At 44.4% G+C, this 21,461-nt stretch overlaps 2 protein-coding genes and 1 pseudogene across 4 annotated transcripts; 1 reads left to right on the top strand and 2 right to left on the bottom strand.

Moving 5' to 3' along the window:
• Positions 1–4,451: 4,451 nt before the first annotated feature.
• LOC136545998 (uncharacterized) lies at positions 4,452–7,857 on the top strand. 3 transcript variants are annotated; one of them, XM_066537980.1, is made up of 8 exons: positions 4,452–5,217; positions 5,328–5,447; positions 5,547–5,711; positions 6,265–6,343; positions 6,454–6,533; positions 6,833–6,914; positions 7,099–7,550; positions 7,643–7,857. In XM_066537980.1, exons 1-7 carry the CDS (start codon positions 4,633–4,635, stop codon positions 7,209–7,211), a joined length of 1,224 nt encoding a protein of 407 aa, XP_066394077.1. In that variant the 5' UTR covers positions 4,452–4,632; the 3' UTR covers positions 7,212–7,550; positions 7,643–7,857. The 3 variants fall into 3 exon arrangements, with proteins under 3 accessions (XP_066394077.1, XP_066394079.1, XP_066394078.1); XM_066537981.1 differs by having other exon boundaries at positions 4,456–5,217; positions 6,833–6,901; XM_066537982.1 differs by lacking the exon at positions 6,833–6,914 and having other exon boundaries at positions 4,453–5,217.
• A 4,597-nt stretch (positions 7,858–12,454) lies between these two features.
• On the bottom strand, positions 12,455–15,958 carry LOC136541828 (uncharacterized). Its single transcript, XM_066533948.1, has 4 exons — positions 15,482–15,958; positions 14,428–14,534; positions 13,624–13,693; positions 12,455–12,820 (listed from the first exon to the last, which is right to left on the bottom strand). Exons 1-4 carry the CDS (start codon positions 15,818–15,820, stop codon positions 12,815–12,817), a joined length of 522 nt encoding a protein of 173 aa, XP_066390045.1. The 5' UTR covers positions 15,821–15,958; the 3' UTR covers positions 12,455–12,814.
• Positions 15,959–17,039: 1,081 nt separating this feature from the next.
• LOC136541829 (indole-3-glycerol phosphate synthase, chloroplastic-like) lies at positions 17,040–19,130 on the bottom strand (annotated as a pseudogene).
• Between the last annotated feature and the right edge of the window lie 2,331 nt (positions 19,131–21,461).

Here is a 21,461-nt window from a genome sequence, read left to right as displayed (position 1 = left end):
CCAGCAACACACTCAGCACCGATTGGACGCTGGCGGCAAATCGACCGAACATAGGAACTACAATGTCCGATCGAGTACAGAGAGGTTCCAGAGTGGCATGTGATCGGACGCCATCAGCGTCCAATCAGTTGATCATGGCTCTAACGGTCGAGACGACCGGACACGTCCGGTCAGGACGAAAGCAGCGTCCAGTTAGTAGCAGAAAAGCGGGATTTTATCCCCAACGACTACTTTCTCAGTGGGGCTTATAAATGAACCCCCAACCGACCATTTGATATGTGTGGGGTTGAGGAAACATACCTAGGGCGATGATACACCATTTTAGTGATATTCACTTGCATAGTGCTTAGTGTTTCATTAGGTGATTAGCGTAGGTGCTTTGCGAAGTGCTTAGGTTGATTAGACCACCGCTTATGTGCTTGCTCTAGGTTTAGGCCTAGTGTTTAGTGAGGTTTGCATACCTCTTACCACTCAGTGCTTGCGCGCACTATTATTGTACATTGGAGGAGCTTGTATTCTTGGGAGATCACACCAACCGCGTTTGTGGTGTGGCCGCTATCGTGTACCGAATGGAACAAGACCCGCGGCGGTTCGGCCGGAAGCTTGATAGTGAAGACAGTGGGGAGCGGTCTAGGAGAGGCTTTTCGGAAGACACACCAGAGATCCACTTGCGCTTGGGGAAGGCCCGGGGCTATCCACGGAGTTATCCGACTGGAAGCTTGGCCCTTGAGAGGAATTCCTTACGAGGGGCTCCAACGAGGACTAGGGGGAAGCTTGTGCTCTTCTCGATACCTCGGTAAAAATACTGGAGTCATCGATGAGAGTTTGCATATCTCTACCTTACTCTTTAGCTTCCGCATTTATATTGTTTACATAACTCCTTTTGCGGTAGAGATAGCAACACACTAGCAAAACTATAGTTGCACATTTAGATAGTTTATCTTTTGCATAGGTTTTGCTAAGGTTAGAAAAAGAGGCCATAGTTTAGAGTTAGAATTTTAAGTTGCCTAATTCACCCCCCTCTTAGGCGTCATGGTCACCAATAGGTAGCCACACAAATCCACATGGACGGATGAACAAAATACATTTCGAAATGGCTAACTGCTCGAGACAACCACAACTTAGGATTATCACCGTCGAACTGGGGGAATTGCATCTTAGGAAGCTAGCCTAAATTGGGATTGTTATGGGAATGATGGTGTTGAAGATTTGGGGGATTGAACATGTGAGGGTGATGTGGATTCGGATGGGGGCTGATTTGATTGTTGGGTTGCCGAACTGGGTGGGGTGGAAGATGAACTTGCGGCTAGGGTTGTTGATGGGCCTAGGGAGTAGGATACGGAGGCGGTGGGTAGTAAGGTGGTGGGTACGGAAACGGTGGTGGTGGAGGATTGGGGTGGTGGATCGGTGGAGGTGGTGGAGGATTGGGGTGGTGGATCGGTGGACGATTGGGTGGGGGATTGATGCCCTGAACTACAGAAGAAGAAGGGTTGGAAACGGAGAACGTACCATTGGCCGGGAATAGGGCTATGGTCGTGACCGATCCATACCCTGCATCCCGTGTTGGTGAGGCCACGGCGTGCCCACTGGGCCAGTCATTCGTTGCTTCGGTAGAGGCTCGCCCGACGACCAACTCCGGTGTACCTTTTGGCTTGGGAGATCCATCGGCTTGAGCAGCGCAGGTTTGATCCTAGAGCTTGGACAACTGATCCACCTCCGAGCGAACGGTGAAGAGGGAGCTCTTCACCCGGGGGCGCTATGCTTTGAACACCGCCGCTGCGGACTCGAGGATGGTGACCCGTTCAGCGCGCTCGTCCTAGATCTCGACGTAGAGCACCATCTCGAGGTCATGGACGTGCTCCTCCAGCTCGCTGACACGCTCAGAGAAGTGGGCGCCCTAGTTGTCGGCGACGATGGCGGCGGTGTACTAGGTAGACGCAAAGTGCTCCAGGGACTCGAGGCGGCCGTCGACGACGGCATCGTGCTGGCATCGAGTGGCCTCCGAATCGGAGAAGCGGCGATCCAGACGGGACCCAAGGCCGTCGAACTCGGATCGGAAGGAGTCGACTGGATCCATGGCGCCGCGGGAACGTTGGAGGCGAGTGAAGTGGGAGTGGGCGGGTGGGAGGGAGTCCTCTAGCAAGCGCGGTGGGCGGAGATCGGCGGCTTTGATACTAGTGTTAGCGGCGGCGACCGCTAAACGGAAGAAGAGAAGAACAGTGGCACGGAGGGTAGCTGGCCGGAGGTGGCCTTTCTATTACAGGAAATTGTAATGCAAGTAATAACAAGTCTAGGGTTTTTTCTGATGCCTCTCAGCTACTTGCTCTCCACTACTTATCCTCACTCCGTGGTGGGCTTCGCATTAGAAGCCAGACAGGCCCATTCCGGCCCAGCAATCCTGACATTCCTTGACTTCTTCCTCTATATATATATATATATATATATATATATATATATATATATATATATATATATATATATATATATATATATATATATATATATATATATATATATATATATATATATATATATATATAGGGAGAGGCTATTCAGTAGCCGGCTACAAAATAAGTTATTCTGTAACCACCTCCATTTACTATAATTTTATATACTAATTTACCATAATATAAATACATATTTACGATAGTTGGGTTACTATAACACATGGGGATATTTACCATAACGTTATATTAAACCACTTAGTAAGGAGTTACTATAATCTCGTAAAATAACATAGTAATTATCGTAACTCAAAGTGGCTACAGAATAAGTTATTCTATAGCCAGCTACAGGATAGTAGTTCTATATATATATATATATATATATATATATATATATATATATATATATATATATATATATATATATATAGGGAGAGGCTATTCAGTAGCCGGCTACAAAATAAGTTATTTTGTAGCCACCTCCATTTACTATAATTTTATATACTAATTTACTATAATGTCAATACATATTTACGATAGTTGGGTTACTATAACACATGGGGATATTTACCATAACATTATATTAAATCACTTAGTAAGGAGTTACTATAATCTCGTAAATTAACATAGTAATTATTATAACTCAAAGTGGCTACAGAATAAGTTATTCTGTAGCCAGCTACAGGATAGTAGTTCTATATATATATATATATATATATATATAGAGCATGCGACTTTGCTACTACAAGTCTGAATGAGTGTCTGGCAGGCAGCTGATGCAGAGCAATCGAAAGGCAGTACGGCACTTGTCCTTTGATTTGGTTTGTCCAAGTAGCAACAAAAAGAGTATAAACCAGAAAGAGTTCAATTGCTTATTATGTACCGTCAATCACCTGGAGAAGATCAACGATAGTATCACAGTGGAGCCACAAATTAATTAACAAATATACAAATTATTGTTGCTTTGGTGAAAGCAACACCCGGCCGGCCGGTAGTAAGAACGTGCACGGCTGTGAAAGTGAAACGACGTTCCACTTCCACGTACGCGCCGGAAGTTACCTGGTAGCCTGCAGTTGTGCAGCCACGAGTCAGCATCAAATTAAATTAGTACTAAGCAGAAAGAATTAACTCGGGTGCTCACGTGGTCGAGTGGGCGAGTCCAGACTCCAGAGGTCCATTTCCAATTGCAACTGCGTGTGGTGCTTGTTTTGACCAGGCGTTTATCCGAGGGGAGAGAGATCAACTTACCCTTGCCTTCTTTAGATGCACGAGGACCTCGTTCGCTTCGCTGAAAAAACTAGCCTAAATATTGTTCCAGCTAATTTATTATAATAAAAAAATAATATTTCAATAAAAAAACAAACTAAAAAGTAGGAATTATAAACCTCCTCTGTCCTCATTCCCGTCCACCTCCGCTGTTGTTGGGAAAGTCACTTCACTTGGAAGGTAGGGCGTTGGGGACCAGCTATACCTTTCACTCTCAGGCTTCCAATGCAGTACTTGTACTATACATATGGACAAAATGAACATGAAATTAATGTGTTATACTATCTCCAACAAACATGATCCAAAATACAAGACTTATTCGTTCTTTGGGTAGCGCTACAAGCAAAGAGTTCAATACATATTTTAGTCTTTTCCAACAACAAGACTTAAAAGACACTTTTTATACAAATGGATCTCCAGAAGAGATGATACTCAGATTTATGTTATATTTCTCCTAGCATCTAAAAATGATCTTCCATAGATACTGTGTTCGATATCTATTTTGAGTTTGCGTTCCGCGAAGCCGCCAAGCCGTAACCATGCTCCGGCAGCGTTACGGTCTGAGTGATTGATGAGGACACGTACGTGCCGAGCCATGCATCAGTGTCGATAGCATGTCGATGGTCTCCGGTGAGCCCAGACCCAGAGCCGGTGAGCCCAGAAGAGTCCGTGAGTCCAGGGTGTCCAGGTGCAGCGCCGGACCTCCTCCGCCACTGATGACTGACCAGCCTATAAATGGAAAATGCGCTCCGCGCGGCACGGCAGAGCAGAGGGTAACACAAGACCGACCGGATAACCTGATAACCCGAGCAGGAGCAGTGCACTTCTTGCTGCTTCAGTTCCTTCCTTGTCGCTCGCACACGTCCTCTTCCCACCACCAACTCAGCGATCCTCCCTCCCTCCTCACGCACGTCACTCACCAATGGAGTCCTCCATCGCCGCTGCCGCCACCTCGGTCGTCGTAGGGACAAGCGTTCCGGCCACCGTCTTCTTGCCATCATTCTCCTCCTCGTCCTTTATTAGGGCGCCCGTCCTCCGCACCGGTCGAGCCTTCCGCTGCAGGTGCAGCAGCAGCAGCGTCGCCGAGCAGGACTCGGCGTCGTCGGCGTTCCTGTACTGCAGGCCGGGCGACAAGCTGTTCATGCCGCCGGAGGTGATCCAGTGGGAGAGCGGCATGTCCATGAACGCCATCGCCAGCGCGCAGGGCATCCAGATCCGGCGCCGGTACCGCGGCAGGTACCCCTCCGAGGGCACGGGCGCCGAGCGCGCCGTCCCGCGCAACATCCTGGAGCAGATCATCTGGGACAAGGAGGTGGAGGTGTCCCAGAGGAAGGCCAAGACGCCGCTCAGCGACGTCAAGGCGGCCGCGGGGCTCGCGCCGCCGCCCAGGGACTTTCTCGGGGCGCTCTGCGCGGCGTCCCACCGTAACGGCGGCGTCCCTGCGCTCATCGCCGAGGTCAAGAAGGCGTCGCCCAGCAAGGGCCTGCTCAGGGACCACTTCGATCCGGTCAGTATTTTTTTATCACTGTACTGGATCATCGTACGTATGTACTCCTTTCTCGATCGGAAGATGCATGTTGCTGCATGGATTCTGAGAATTCTGTAAGTTCTTGGCAGGTGGAGATCGCGCAGGCCTACGAGAAGAATGGCGCGGCCTGCCTGAGCATCCTGACCGACGAGAAGCACTTCCAGGGGAGCTTTGAGAATCTGGAGACCGTACGCAACTCTGGTGTTAATGTAAGCCAAGGCACCAAGATGCAGAAATATGCTTGTACGTGTGGTCTCAAGCTCGAGTTGAATTTTTCGTTTGTCTCACTCGACTTTCCATGCCTTCAGTGCCCTCTGCTCTGCAAGGAGTTCGTCATCGACGTCTGGCAAATCTACTACGCGCGTTCCAAAGGCGCCGACGCGATCCTCCTGATCGCGGCCGTGCTACCGGACATCGACATCACCTACTTTCTTGGCGTTTGCAAGAGTCTTGGAATGACGGCTCTTGTTGAGGTTATATTACCTTCTTCCTACGCTATCGTACTTTTTTTTACACGCACGTTTTTCATCATTCACTGTCAACTTAATTATTATATATATACATCGATGTCAATGACTATCGCTTCATTTCAAAACAAAGGATGTAATAGAATTCTATTATACAAAGTCTAACGTCGCAAACATTATAACCATAATAAGTTAGTTAAAAAATATATATATGTTTTGTATAAAGATATATATAGACTCCTCTCTCTTTCCTGTAATCCAATGCATTCCAATAATTTAAGACAACTTAAGGAGATCCTCAAATGACACATGTACCCATAGATTAATACCAATTAAGGTTTTTCTTCTCAAATTATGGTTTTCTTTTTAATAAATTAAACTCTGTCAAATCTAGGCATTGACACCTGTAGAATATACACTATATTTCAGTACAAATTTAGAAGTTGTAGTGCACTATATTTCAGGATGGAGGGCACATGCCGCGTGTCTCGATCTTTAACCGCTAGCTCCTTGGTAATTTGCCATATATACTAAACATTATCTGCATGTATGCATGTAGGTTCATGATGAGAGGGAGTTGGATCGCGTCCTCAAGATAGATGGTGTTGAGCTAATCGGCATCAACAACCGCAGTCTAGGTATATCAATTCATTCTCCCTCCGTCAATTTCATCTATCTTGGACACTATATATATACGTCGTTACTACACAGCAATTATATTTTGTTTATATATGCATGCATGTTGCAGGGACATTCGAAGTCGATACTGCCAACACAAACATGTTGCTAGAGAAACGTGGTGACATCATCAAGAAGAAGAGAATACAGGTAGGTCTTCGTTTCAAAACAACTTTCGGCAATCCAAACTTGAAAGAATTAATCCTTGTGTTCCAACGGATTGTTTTTAATTCTCAATCAATCTCATGAGCTGCAACGTATGTTGTACATGGTATAAGATCTAGAAAGTGACGCACTTATTAAATACAACTCGAAGGTACACAAAAATGGTTTTGGATCATAATATATCTGATACAACTGTTGTCTTTGTATAATTCCGTATCAATTAAATAGTCCAGAATTGGATATAATTAAGTATTAAGTCTCGAGGGATATGCATGTTTCTACAGGTTGTGAGCGAGTCTGGGTTGTTCACCCCTGATGACGTGGCATATGTACAAAATGCTGGCGTTTTCGCGGTAAGTTTTCAAGGTATAATAATTCAGTGTCAAAATATGCTCTTCATATTTAGACATATGGATGATTTTAAAAGTTTTTTTATAAGTATATATAAGTAATAAGAACTCAAAGCATAAGGTGTATTATTTCCACATAATGTGGTGTCTTAGAGTGGTTTGTACGGACATTTCTAATTGGCTGTCATTCGTGTTTTCAGGTTTTGGTAGGAGAATCCCTAGTGACGCAGGAAGACCCTGGCCGAGCAATTGCTGGGCTGTTCGGGAAGGAGCTCTTACCTTAATCTATTCCTGTTTTGCTTTAGCTAGCTAAGGCCAGTTTCAGTGGGAGTTTAATGTGAGTTTCATTTGCATTAAATAGGTTTGTACAAAAGCATTTTTGATGACATGATAGTGTATTTAAGAAGAGAGAGAAGAAATGAGTTTCATCTAGATAAAACTCTCTTGGCATGATTACCAGCTATCTATGAATGAAATTAAATGTCCATAAAACTATAGAATAAAAGTTTGTATTGAGAATGAGAGTTTCATCCAAGCTTCATTGTCTTGGAAACAACCCCATGAAACTATCTATTGAGATTGGCCTAATTGTTGTACGTAGCAATCATGGGCTGCAAAGTGAAGGCTCCAAAGCATAGAGATTGCACAAGATGTAACTATGAACAAAGTGTTGTATTTATAAGAGCAATTTGTTAGTTGTTTCACTTCTTTGCATAATCCTAAATGTGCGGTGATTTGTTTAAGGCATTGTTGACACCAATTAGGGTCACACACTAGCTAGGCCCACCAGGCCACCATGCCCGAGGTCATACACGGCCTAGCACACCACAGAGGTCAGGACAGCAAGGCTGAATAGCAGGACGACCATGCAAATCTGATACTTGTTCTTCGCGCGAAAAGCTCGCAAACTCCTCCTGAGGACATATCAGGGAGGGGCATGGCGAGGCTGTAGGGTCGTCAAGGCCACCTAGAACGCCAACGAACCTCATCAAGCGATGCCGAACAGCAGGGCTTGGAAGAGTAAAAGAAAGGACAAGAGGGTACACTCTAGTAGAAATGTGCACAACTATGATGAAATTTTAGTGACAAAGCAAAATCGTGTCACAGAACAACGCATATATAACCATGACGAAATTGTACGTTTTATCATGGATCATTGGTGATGGACATCGGGCACTGACTATTAGTAACGAAACCAGATATCGTTATTGAAAGACCCAAGATATCATCACAGATCACACGCGCCTCTCGCCCCTCGTCTAGACTCCAAGAGATATATAGGAACTAAGGTCCATTTCCAGTTGCAATTGTCTAGTGCTTGTTTTGACTAGGCGTTTATATATCCGAGGGAGAGATATCAACTTACCCTTGTCTTCTCTTCTTTAGATGCATATATGGGTAGATAGAGCTAGTCGTCGTATATCGTTCCCATCCACCTCCGCCGTTTTTGGGAATGTCACTTTGAATGTTAGGTAACCTACACTAGTAAAGAACAAACTTTTGGTTTTAGGCTTTAGTCCCGGCCATTTTTTGGCCCGGTACTAAAGATAGGATTAGTCCTGGTTGGAACCCTTAACCGGGAGTAAAGTCCCCTGCCCAATGGCTAGAGCCACAGGCTTTTACAGGAGGAGACCTTTAGTCCCGGTTGGTGGCTCAAACCGGGACTAAAGGTCACCCTCTAGTTCTGGTTAGAGCTACCAGCCGTGACAAAACCTTTAATCTCGGTTGATGGCTCCAACCAGGAATAGAAGTCCACCCGTAGTCCAGGTTTAAACTACAAACCGGGAGTACAGGTCCCGGGCTATATACTCTCTGTCTTCCTCCCCCAGCCTGAGCCATTTCAAGCTCTCTGTTCTTGCACATCGCCGGCCGCCATTTCAAGACTTCATTCGATTCCTCCATCCATTATTCGGTTCTAAAGGTTAGCAACTTCATCCTCTAATGTTTCATCATTAGCATGGCTCATTCCGTGGTCTAAAAATAGAGAAATTTGTGCTTTTCTAGATTGGGAATAATGGTGGATATTTTTTATTTATATGCCATTTGAGCTCGAAATCAATTGATAGTTTGCATATGTAGATGAAGGAATCTTATAGTAGCTCATCAAAACTAGTATGCACCTTTCATTGCCTCATTTCATGGTTTAGAAATAGAGAAATTTAAGGTTTTTTACATTAGAAAGAATGGTGGAATTTTTTGGATTTAAACACCATTTGAGCTCAAACTCACTTGATAGTTTGCAAATGTAGTTGAAGAAAGCTTAAAGTAGCTAATCAAAATGAAACAAGTATCTAACTTTCTTTGCTAGTATATAGCTCATTTAATTTCATGGTTCACAAAATGAGAAATTTATAATAGTTAATGGAAATGAGTATAGAGAGTCTAAAAGCACTAGTTTGTTTTTGGTGAATTGATGAAACCCTAAGTGCTAACCCATTACTCTAAGTGATCATGAGATAGGGTAGCATATTCCAAGTGGTGGAGCTAATGATGATGATTATGAAGGTAGCGATGGCCATGGTGATCAAGTGCTCGGGCTTGGAAAAGAAGAAAAAGAAAAACAAAAAATTCAAGGCAAAGGTGATATCCATAAGAGCTCTTTGTTTTGGTGATCAAGATATTTAGCGAGTGTGATCACATTTAGGATAGATAGCCATACTATTAAGAGGGGTGCCACTAGATGCTCTAACTCATTGCATATGCATTTAGATTCTAGTAAGTGCTAACACCCTTGAAAATGTTTTATGAAAATTTGCTAACACACGTGCACAAGATGATTCACTTGGTGGTTGGCATATTTGAGCAAGGGTGGTGAAGTTGGAGATCAAAAGGAGTTGAAACAGGGGCGTCGGACCTTGCTTCACTAAGCATCGAACCGGCCCTAACCCGGGCCCGACGGCTAACCCTAACGCGTGCGTAGAAAGGAGGCAGCGTCAGACTAAGGCTCGTGGGGCATCAGACCGGTCGTGCACACTGTTCATTTAGTAACGCGCATGCGAGTGAGCGTGATCGCGACACATGGCAGCGTTGGACTCACCACTGAATCCGATGGTGGGTGTCGGACCAGAGTCCGAGGGTTTTAACCCTCTTTGGACCACGTTGGACCCTCCCTATGTGGAGTCCGACGGCTGGGTCCGAGGTATTGACCAGCGTGTGGGAAGTGGACCGTTGGCGATAACGGTCATTTTGATTCAAACGAGGCGCGTGGCAGCGCATGAGTGGTCGCGGTAGGGCTTCAGACCGAGTGTCAGACGGTCCGACGGCCTGTGCCAGCGAGTCCGATGGTCACTTATGTGACCCAATGGCTCTATTTCGTGGGGGCGCCTATTTAAGCCCTATGGCTGGCTCTAGTTCACTCTCTTAGCTATTTTCATTGATATAGCAACCTAGTGAGCTAAGCTAAAGCCCTCCAACTCATATCCATCATTAATTCATCATCTTTGTGAGGTTGGGAGTAAATCCAAGTGCATTGCTTGAGTGATTGCATCTAGAGGCACTTGGTGAATGTGTTTCACTGCGGATTTCGCTTATTTCTCTTGGTGGTTGCCGCCACCTAGACGACTTAGTGCAGCGAGGATTGTTGAGTAGAGGGTGGTGATTGTCTCCGACTATGATCGTGGTGATTGTAAGGGGTTCTTGACCTTTCCCCGATAAAGAGCCAAAAGGTACTCTAGTAGATTGCTCGTGGCTTGTGTGATCCTCATCTTGTGTTGATTGTGCGGCACCTGATTGTGGGTTAGACATGTGATGCCTATTAGCACGTGAACCTCCAAGTGAGTGAATCGCCACAACGAGGACTAGCTTGCCGGTAAGCAAGTGAACCTCGGTGAAAAATCATTGTGTCATCTTATCCCGAGGATTTCATTGGTATTCATTGTGATTGATTGAGCATCTCTTGCCATGGCGGTATAACTTCACTACCTCACTCTTGTATTTACTTCCTAGTACAGCTAAGATCTTTTGTGTAATTAGTTTTGAGAGATAGCTTGTGTTTTGTCTAGTGGTTAGTGAGGCTCTTTAGTTAGTCTTTAAGAGCTCACTAACTTAGTGGTAGTGACTTAGCCTCTTGTGTGTTTTAGAGATCATAGATAACTAGTACTGTGGATAAGAGACTTGCATTTTGAGTAGGCTAGCGCAACACTCGCTTCGCTTCATAATTGTCTAACCACTTGGCTCAAGTGTTGTTGTAGAAATTTTATAGGCTATTCACCCCCCTCTAGCTATTAGGATCTTTTCAGAGTCGTAGATGGCGATTGCTTCTGGGTCCTCGACCTCGCATGGGGTCCCTAAGCGACTGAGGCCGGACCTTTCTCTCATTGTATGCGGCAAGTGTTGGTAGAAGACTGTGAGGGAGTATAGGGTGAAAAAGAAGGGTATCAACCAAGGGCACATCTTCTACACGTGTCCGGATCGCGAAGTGAGTTATTTTTGTCATGTTTTGTTATGGTTTGTTGCCATTTTTTGTGATGGTTTTGATTAAAGTTCTTGATTTATTGTTGTAATTTCAGTGGGATGACATTGGATCATGTGACGGTTGGTACTGGGAGGAAGAGTATGTTGTGCACATCCAAAAATCTTTTGCAAAGGAGACTAAGGCGGCTGATGAGAGTGCACCTGTGTATGATGAGGCAGTGAACCAGCAGAAGAATGATCTGTCTGTTTTAGTTAGAATTGGTCGCGAAATCCTTATTCTGCTGAAGTGCATTGTAGGTTTAGATTGTTTAGTGCTATTTGGGATTGTCTACATTGTATCAAGGCTTTAATAAATTAATATTCGAGAGTGAAGCAGTTGTGTGGTACATGATATTAATTAATTATGTTGATTGATAGATATTTTGGATCTTTTAATTAACTACTAATTATGCATATTATATAATATAGGTTATTACAAGTTTTTGATATGGTGTACGTCATGTAATGCAGATAAATCGGTAATGGATGTACAACACTGACTGCCGCTCCCTAGAGTTCATTAGGGGCATGCATGATTTCTTAAATGTGGCTAAGGAAAACACGCGGAGTGGTTTCATGTGCTAACCATGTGTTCTATGTAAGAATGAGAATAATTATTCTTCTTCTATCTTTTACTTTTCTAACCCCTTGCTGTTCGGCGTCTCTAGGTGGCCTTTGCTGACCTACAGCCTCATCATGCCCCTCCCTGACATGTCTTCTCGGGAGGAGTTTGAGAGTTTTTCAGGTGAAGAACAAGTGTCAGATTTGCATGGTCATCCTGCTGGTCGGCCTTGCTGTCTTGACCTCACTACTACAAAAAGCATTTGTTGGGTGGCTCGGCTAGCTGCCCCTATTATACCGTCTCTATAAATCATGCATTTGTAAAGGCGGTTCTCAGACCATCCTTACAAATCGATTTGTAGAGGCGACTGGTGTTATCAGCCGCCCCTATAATACCTATTTGTAGGGACGGCTACAGTATCAACCGCCCCTACAGTATATTTTTCCAACAAAAAAAATTCAAATTACCAACACATGCTCCCCCAAATCATCATGTGACGAGTAAAATACATGATCAAGTATCCTGGCAAACTTGACTGTAACATTGTAGCCCAAACAAAATTGTTTAGCCAAAAGTTTTTAAACATCTTCTATAGTATAAAAATCACAATAATAACAAAAAGACTCATATTATGACAATAAAACATATATCTATATCACAAAAGACCAAGGAAGCACTTAAGTGCTAACAAAACAAAAAATAGAGGTAGTATGTGTAGTACAAGTAGATATGTTTAATATGTAATAAATTGGCAAAGAGGGTCAGACGTTTCTTCTCATTTCATCAAGAACTAATAATTCAAACATTGAAATAAGCCCGGAGATGTAGCAAGTGCAGGTCGGCTTTGAAGGATATCGCACGGCTGAGCTCCGCTATTGCATCGTTCTCCTTGTGGCTATCCATCAGCACTGTGCAAATCAAAACCAAAACAATGTTTTAACCAGATTTATATGCTATGTAGAGCAATACATGAAAGACATGAAAAAGATGTATCATTGTCTAACATGTTATTCATCTTAGCACTTTCACAAAGACATGAGTACATGACATGAATAAGGAGTACTTTTACAGGTATGTGAGTTTTCACAAAGATGAGGTTGTTACGCCTGTGCATATTTTTATCCTAGCACAGGGTGGCTCTAAGTTTAGCATAATCTACTTGATTCTTGGCTGCTGCACTAGTCAAAGTGGTGCAGGGTTCAAAACTTGTGACCAATTTATGTTAAGAAGAGAAATTCTGCAAAGTGATACAATCCAGAAAAAAGGACAAGTGTTTGCAGCGATAGTCCAATGAACTTCATGTTGAACAATAAAGAGAAGGCAATCACCACTAGGGCAAACAGAGTAAAAAATGAGTAATTAAGTGCACTGTGCTTAAAACAAAGTTTCAGTATTAAAGCTATATTTGAACGATGGCTACAGTATCAGACATTTTAGATAAGAAACATAGTATTTCCATTTCAATCAATACACTTTAAACCGTAAAACATGGGCCCAGTAGCAACAGGTAAAAGTTATTCAAAAAGGAAGACAGCTACCAAAAAAATGTACAGAGAAACACTAATATTGCATAATGCAGCATCTTAAGGCATGATCTATTGGTTCTCAATGGAGAAGTGAAGATGACTTAAAATACAATGCAGACTTTTGGTGTGCTAAGATAGAGACTGTAAACATGTTCAAATGGAAGATTAGGCTGGTGGTGTAGTACCTTGTGAAGATAGAACTTGACATCCCCTATAGTGAAAACAATATCCGTTGCCAGCTCAGTTGTAACAAACCTGAAAAACATTTAATAAAGAATGAATTCAACATTAGCATCACCTCGAATTAGTCTAACAAATTGAGGAAAGAAAGAATGCGAAAGTAAAAAAAAAACAAGCATGTATGAGATGAATAAACAAGGTAAAGGTGAAATGAAAAATGATAGATTTTCAGCCACTAATAAATCACCTAAGTGTAAGAAAAGAAGTGGCCACCAATTTTAGCCTGAATAAAGTAGCAGTTCTACAGCAAAAAAGGTGAGGAAAGCAATTCCTGACTTGTAAAGCTGAAGAACAGATGCCATTGGCAAAGAATCAGAGAGGATGCCTCGTTTCCCTGTACTGTACAAGAGATCAGTGTAGATGGAGACTTTTCAAGTGCCATCATGAGACCCACAGCTTGACAGTACAGGTACTCACGTTCAGAAAGATACTCTCATTCCAGTGCTAATCATAGCCGTGGAAAAACAATGCAATAGTTCAGTGTGCAAATATATTTAGAGCCAACTTCAGCTATTAGTAGATATATACATGTCTCTAGAAACTAGCTAGAGAGGTGAAATTGTTCAAACAGATTTATTAACTGACATTTGTGGTGCTCTCAGCTTGGGAACACTACACAAATAGCATCATATAAATAGTTAAATACTTATAAACAACTTTATCCATGGTCAATTTTGTAGTAAAAAATAAACTCACAAACTACAAATTTCTACCATCAAAAAACAAGACGTCAGGTGAATCAAACTTACAGTTGAAGAAATTGGAAATTCAGATTAAGGCACTGGAAACTGTAAACAAGAGCTGGTAAGCACAACTTCACCGATACTGTTCCCCTCTGTCCATGGAAGTGGAAAAGCTAGAACGTTAAGAAAATAAATTGTGCCTGAGAAGATTGATATATATTTAATAAAATAATTAAGCTTAAAAAATGTTCATACAGTTTTTACCTTGTAGAAACCAAACAGAATAAAATCCTGTGTATGCTATTTTCTGTATTTTGCAACTAATTGACATACAGGAAAAAAATATCAACACTCTCCTACTGATGCCAGATCATTTTAGCACATGAAAGAAGTATAAGATCGACATTAGACTACTTTCTAGTAGATTAATCGTCTTAAGCAAAGGACATGTAAATATGCTGCCCACAGATCACACTAGTTCTCTTGTTGTAATTTGCCTCACATCATGTCAACTATTGTGTTTGCCTTTGCCTTTCATAATTGATAAGTTTGTAATTTCCATACATGAAAAAGCATCTCCAAGTGTTAAGTTTAAGGGCCCTAAGACAAAGCCAACAATGACAAATTTGCACAGACAATTTGTAGGTTCAGAACTGGAACCACATTCGGCTACATTCAGTAGAAATAACTTAAGCAACCAGGCAGAGATTCAATACCAGTTGAAGACATGGCATTGCAAAAAATGAGCTCAAACTCATTTCCACTTGTTATAAGCTAGGCAGTAGGCAACGGGTTATATTCACATCTCACCATTTGAATCCTACGACACAGCTTACAAATACCCTATGTCCTTGCTATAAAGTGGGCAATGCCAAATCAATATGCCTGGCTAGAAAACATAAACACCACTTGATGCGCTACGGGGTATATAAAAAGTATGAAGAAGTATTGCAGCTTAACATATCGATTTCATGGAATGGTTACAGCAACAATCACAAATTGGATACAACTACAGCACATAATCACCTATTCCGAGCTTCTATGACCAACCTACATTATGTCAATCAGACAAAGCAAAGTAATCAGAAAATAGAACTCCAAAAGTAAGATCAACCATTACCTTCTTGCCGCGCATGGGCTGGTACGAGAAGATGAACTGGAGAAGGCATGGCACGCCGTATGGGCGGCCGAGAGCGGCGGGCGTGACCCAGGGGTCCGCCACCAGGTGTGCGAGCGCCCTGGCACCCTCGGCCTGCGTGGCCCCCCGCACGACGCTTTCGAGCAGCCAGTCAAGGACGGCGCCGCCGCCCGCAGAGACGATGGCCGCGCGGCGCGCGGCGCTGGCGGCCGCGATGTCGGCGAGCAGCGCGGCGACCCGCAGCTCGAACCCGGACCGCACCTCATGGTTGGCAGACGAGAGCACGGATAGGAGCGACTTCCAGAGCACCTGCGCGGCCATCCACGTGTGCTGCAGCTGCTCCACGACGCGGCCCGCGGAGTCCCTAGACCGCTGCAGCGTCTCCTCGAGGTTGTCGGTGGTGAGGTAGACCGCGCCCGCGACGGCGAGGGAGAGCGTGGAGAAGGCGACGCGATCCTGTCATGCCACAAACCTAACCAAGCCACAGTGATCCAGTACATGGAGTGAGATCTAAATGACGCGAATAAGCACAAACCTATAGGATGAGCCCTCGACATCATCGGATCCGACCCCGTTCCCATCGCCGAACGCAGATCTCGCGCTGCTGCCGCCGGCCGCCGTCTCGCCGTCATCCTTGAGCTCGCCGAGGAGCTCCCGCATGGTGAACGAACGGGACCCCCCCCCCCCCCCCCCCCCCCCCCCCCCCCCGACCCCAGCGCCGCCTTCGTCTCCTCCTCCACTTCCTCCTCCTCAACCTCCGACGGAGGCCCCTCTGGCTCTCGTGCGCCGTTCGCGAGATCCTCCGCACCGGCTGGCCTGGTCTCCGTGGGCTCCGCCATGGTCACTCCTCGGGGCTCGCTCGCGCGTGGTGGTCTGGGAGCGGAGCCGGGAGCCGCAAGCGCGTGGTGGTCACTGGTCTTATCTCGTCTCGCGCCTGCATGGCCGCGTGGTCAGTCACTGCGCGAACATAAACCAGCATGGGCCGAGGTGGGCGTCGCGTCAGCGGAGGGGAGGGACGACAGAGCCGCTAAGAGAAGAGGGAGGGAGGAGAGCGGAGACAAGAGAGAGAGAGGAAGCCGCCGCCGAGAGAGGAGGGAGAGGGAGAGGCGGATATAGATGCGCAAGAGGGAGTTAGGGTTGGAATTTTTTTTTTCTCAGGCGGGAGGTGGCTGCTATATATACAGCGGATATTCGTAGGGACGACTTATGATTCAGCCGCCCCTATTACCAGCCGTCCCTATAAATCGACTCATTTGTAGGGGCGGCTCGTATTACCAGCCGCCCCTACTGCTATTTGTAGGGTCGGCTGCTGTGCTGGAGCTTGAGTACGCCACTGTAGGGGTGACTCCAATGCCAGCCACCTCTAAAAAAGCCCCGTTGCTACAAACTGTTTTTCACGTAGTGCCTATCTCCAATGTGTGCTAGGCCATGTATGACATCGGGGCTCGGGTGTGGTAGGCCTAGTTGGTGTGTGACCCTTATTTGTGTCACAATGCCTTAAACAAATCACCACAGATTTATGACTATGCAAAGAATAAAGTGAAAAAACTAACAAATTGCCCTTATAAATACAACACTTTGTTCGTAGTTATATCTTGTGCAATCTCTATGCTTTGGAGTCTTCACTTTGCAGCCCATGATTGCTACACAATAATTAGCTAAAGCAGAACGGGAATAGAGGTAAGAGCTCCTTCCCGAACAGCCCAGCAATTGGTCGGCCAGGATCTTCCTGCGCCACTAGGGATTCTCCTACCAAAACCTGAAAACACGAATGACAACCAATTAGAAATGTCTGTATAAACCACTCTAAGACACTACATTATATATGTGGAAATACACCACATGCTTTTGGTTCTTACTTATATACAAAAACTTCTAGAACCATCCATTTGTCTAAATATGAAGAGCATATTTTGACACTGAATTATTATACCTTGTTATCAGAAAATAATGACTTCGAAAACTTACCGCGAAAAGGCCAGCATTTTGTACATATGCCACACCATCAGGAGTGAACAATCCAGACTCGCTCACAACCTGTAGAATATAAGTGAGACTTAATACTCATCCAATTCTGACTATTTTAAATTAATACGGAATTATACAAAGACAACACAGTTGTATCAGATATATTATGATGCTGATCAACCTTTTCTGTGTACCTTCGAGTTGTAACTAATAAGTGCGTCACTTTCTTGATTTTATATATACCAAGTACAACATACATTGCATCATGAGATCGAGTGAGAATTAAAAACAATCCGTTGGAACACAAGGATTCTCTGTCAAGTTGGGATTGCTGAAAGTTACGTTGTTTTGAACGAAAACATACTTGTATTATCTTCTTCTTGATGATGTCACCACGTTTCTCCAACAACATGTTTGTGTTGGCAGTATCGACTTCGAATGTCCCTGGCAACATGCATGCATGGTCAAGAAAGGACGATAGCTAGCTCTAAACAAAATATAATACACTATATAATTGATAATTGATGTGACGACCTCCTATGGAATTGACGGAGGGAGAATGAATTAATATACCTAGACTGCGGTTGTTGATGCCGATAAGCTCACCACCATCTATCTTGAGGATGCGATCCAACTCCCTCTCATCATGAACCTATATATACATACATGCAGGTAATGTTTAGTATATATCGCAAATTACAAATAATGAGCCGTAAATGAGACTACACGTTGAGAATAATGACACTAATTCATAATTTCTCGTCCTTCCTCTGGTCTAAATTATAAGTCATTTATGTTTTTTTTTGTCCTGCCTGCTTAATGAAATACAGGCTAAGGCCTGATCGAGAAAAAAATAAGTCATTTGTGTTTTTTAGAGATATATAGTTTTTTTTGCTACATATCTAAATTATATTATAATAAGTTGACAGTGAATGATAAAATCGTGCGTGTAAAAAGAAACAATAGCGTAGGAAGAAGGTAATATAACCTCAACAAGAGTCGTCATTCCAAGACTCCTGCAAACACGAAGAAAGTAGGCGATGTCGATGTTCGGAAGCACGGCCGCCAAGACTTCTTGCTGGGCGACGCCTTCTTGACCTCGGCAATGAGCGCGGGGACGCCGCCGTTGCGGTGGCACGCCGCGCGCAGCGCCCCGAGGAAGTCCCTGGGCGGCGGGGCGAGCAACGCGGAGGCCTTCACGTCGCTGAGCGGCGTCCGGGCCTTCCTCTGGATCACCTCCACCTCCTTGTCCCAGATGATCTGCTCCAGGATGTTGCGCGGGACGGCGCGCTCGGCGCCGGTGCCCTCGGAGGGCTACCTAGCGCGGAACCGGCGCCGGATCTGGATGCCCTGCGCGGCCGCGATGGCGTTCATCGACATGCCGCTCTCCCACTGGAACACCTCCGGAAACATGAACAGCGCGTCGTCCAGCCGGTACAGGACCGCCGACGACGACGTCGACACCCAGTCCTGCTTGGCGACGCTGCTGCTGCACCTGCAGTGGAAGGCTCGACGACCGGTGCGGAGGACGGGCCTAATGAAGGACGAGGAGGAGAATGATGGCAAGAAGACGGCGGCCGGAACGCATGTCCTGACGACGACCGAGGTGGCGGTAGCGGCGATTGAGGTGGAGTACTCCATTGGTGACAACGACGTGGGTGAGGAGGGAGGGAGGATAGAGTTGGTTGGTGGTGGGAAGAGGTGAACCGGATCGTGGACGTACGTGTGCGAGCGACAAGGTAGGAATTTAAGCAGCAAAAAGGGTGCACTAACTGCTCGGGTTATCCGCTTATCCGGTCGGTCTTGTGCTCCCGTCTGCTCTGCCGTGCCGCGCGGAGCGCATTCCGTTTATAGGCGTCAGTCATATCAGTGGCGGAGGAGGTCCGGCGCTGCACCTGAACTCACGGACTCTTCTGGGCTCACGCTGGAGAGACAGACCAATGCAAGACCATCGAGATGCAAGCTGTCGACAGTGATGGGTCGGCACATGCCTATCCTCATCAATCACTCAGCCCGTAACGCTGCCGGAGCATGCATAATACGTGTGCTCCATCGGAAGCGATAGAGCAACTCGACGAATTCGAGAAAAACGACGATCACATTTTCCTAAGTGAGTGGCTTCAGGGGCGAATAGGATTTTAGATGAGGACCAGTTTAAATCAATAACAATTATATATGACGAAATAAACACTACTACTACACTAAACATTTGTAGGGGCGGCTGACGATAGTTTGTAGAGGTGATTTTGCCAGCCGCCCCTACCACACCGTCTCTACAAAAGGGTTACAAATATATTTGTAGGGACGGCTTGTATTGTAGGGAACACTAGCCGTCTCAAAAAAATGATTTGTAGGGTGTTGGTATTTATTAACGCACATAGATAAATCTGTAAGCGTACGAATACTGCTGTAGCTTTCACCCAGAAGTATTTCAAGTATTGTATCCACATAGAAACGTGTGAGATTAACTACGTCTAACTGAACCCGGAGTAGCAACACGACTTAAGATAGCAGGAGTATAAAGGAGATCACTAAGGTCTTCTAGTTCTAACTTCGATAAGCTATGCCTTTTATTGTTCAATCTGGGGATATTACTAAGGGATATTACTAATGTTCGCATAGAAGGGGAGAAGATATGAATTGCTTCTAAATGACTTGGCTCTTCTTCTATGGGTTCACTAGACATGCTATCCTTGAATTCTTTCCAGTGTTCTACATGGGAATAAGGACGCTTTCTAAGAGATCCTTTCTTGAAAGGAATTGAATTATATTCGCTCGAAGGTCTCTTGTAGAACAAGAAGTTTAAGCTTTCCCAAAATCAGCATAAAAAAGATCATCCTCACAAAAAAAATTAAAAGGTTTAATTTCTTCTTCCCTTAGAGGATTTTGGGGTATTGATGGTTCAGGATTGACAGCTAAATTTTGGGATTGAAGTGGTTGTGATTTGGCTATCAAAATTTCTTCTTCCTGATCAGGAAATGATTCCTTCTCTTTCTCGAGAGTTCATTATGAATGCTAGTATAGGAAATCTTTCCGTAAATTCTATCAAGCATAGACCTTGCTTCACTAATAGACAAATGAAGGAAGGCTTCTCTAGAGGCTTGATCAATGGATTGCATGGAATTCTTGCTAAGACCCATATAAAAATATTGAAGAAGTTCTGGGTCTTGAATGGCAAGGTCCGGACCAGTGTTGATGAGGTCATTAAAACGATCCCATAATGTGGCAAGAGATTCTACTTCTAGCTATCTAAAAATTAGAACATCTTTCTGAAGGCTAACCACTTTAGAGATGGACAAGAAATGTAAACAAAATTTAGAACATAACGTTTCCCAATCTCCTTGCACACTTCCTATAGTTCGACTATTCCATTGTTTAGCTCTTTCCGTCAAAGAGAACGGAAACAACTTCCATCTTATGGTTTCATCAGACATGCCAGCGATACACAAGCATGCACAAAGTCTATTCAAACTCTCGTAGGTGTGAGTATGGGTTTTCATCGCCTTCTCCCGAAAAGGATTGTTCCCAAATCATTTTTATAAAACACGGGCACAGCTCATAGCCAGGTGCTAGGATAGGCTCTGCAGATTTTGGTGGCTCTTGGCGTGTGCTTGTTGGTTTAACATATTGATATATAGGTGTGGATTCCAAATCCATGATAAAAAGAATAAAATAATAAAAAGATAAAAAGAATAATGATACAAGATTAAGCTAGGTTTGAAGTTATTTCAGCAACCATTTCCCTAGCAATGGCTCCAGAAAGCTTGTTGGTATGCATTAACGCACATGGATAAATCCACAAGTGCACGGATACCACTGTAGCTTTCACCCAGAAGTATTCTAAGTATCGTATCCATAGGGAAACGTGTGAGTTTAACTATGTCTAATTTAACCCGGAGTAGCAACAAGACTTAAGATAACAGGAGTATAAAGGAGATCACTAAGATCTTCTAGTTCTAACTTCGGTAAGCTATGCCTTCTATTGTTCAATCTA

This window comes from Miscanthus floridulus, chromosome 3, assembly GCF_019320115.1.
Source record: "Miscanthus floridulus cultivar M001 chromosome 3, ASM1932011v1, whole genome shotgun sequence".
NCBI lineage: Eukaryota > Viridiplantae > Streptophyta > Magnoliopsida > Poales > Poaceae > Miscanthus > Miscanthus floridulus.
This window is presented reverse-complemented; position numbering and strand designations above follow the sequence as displayed.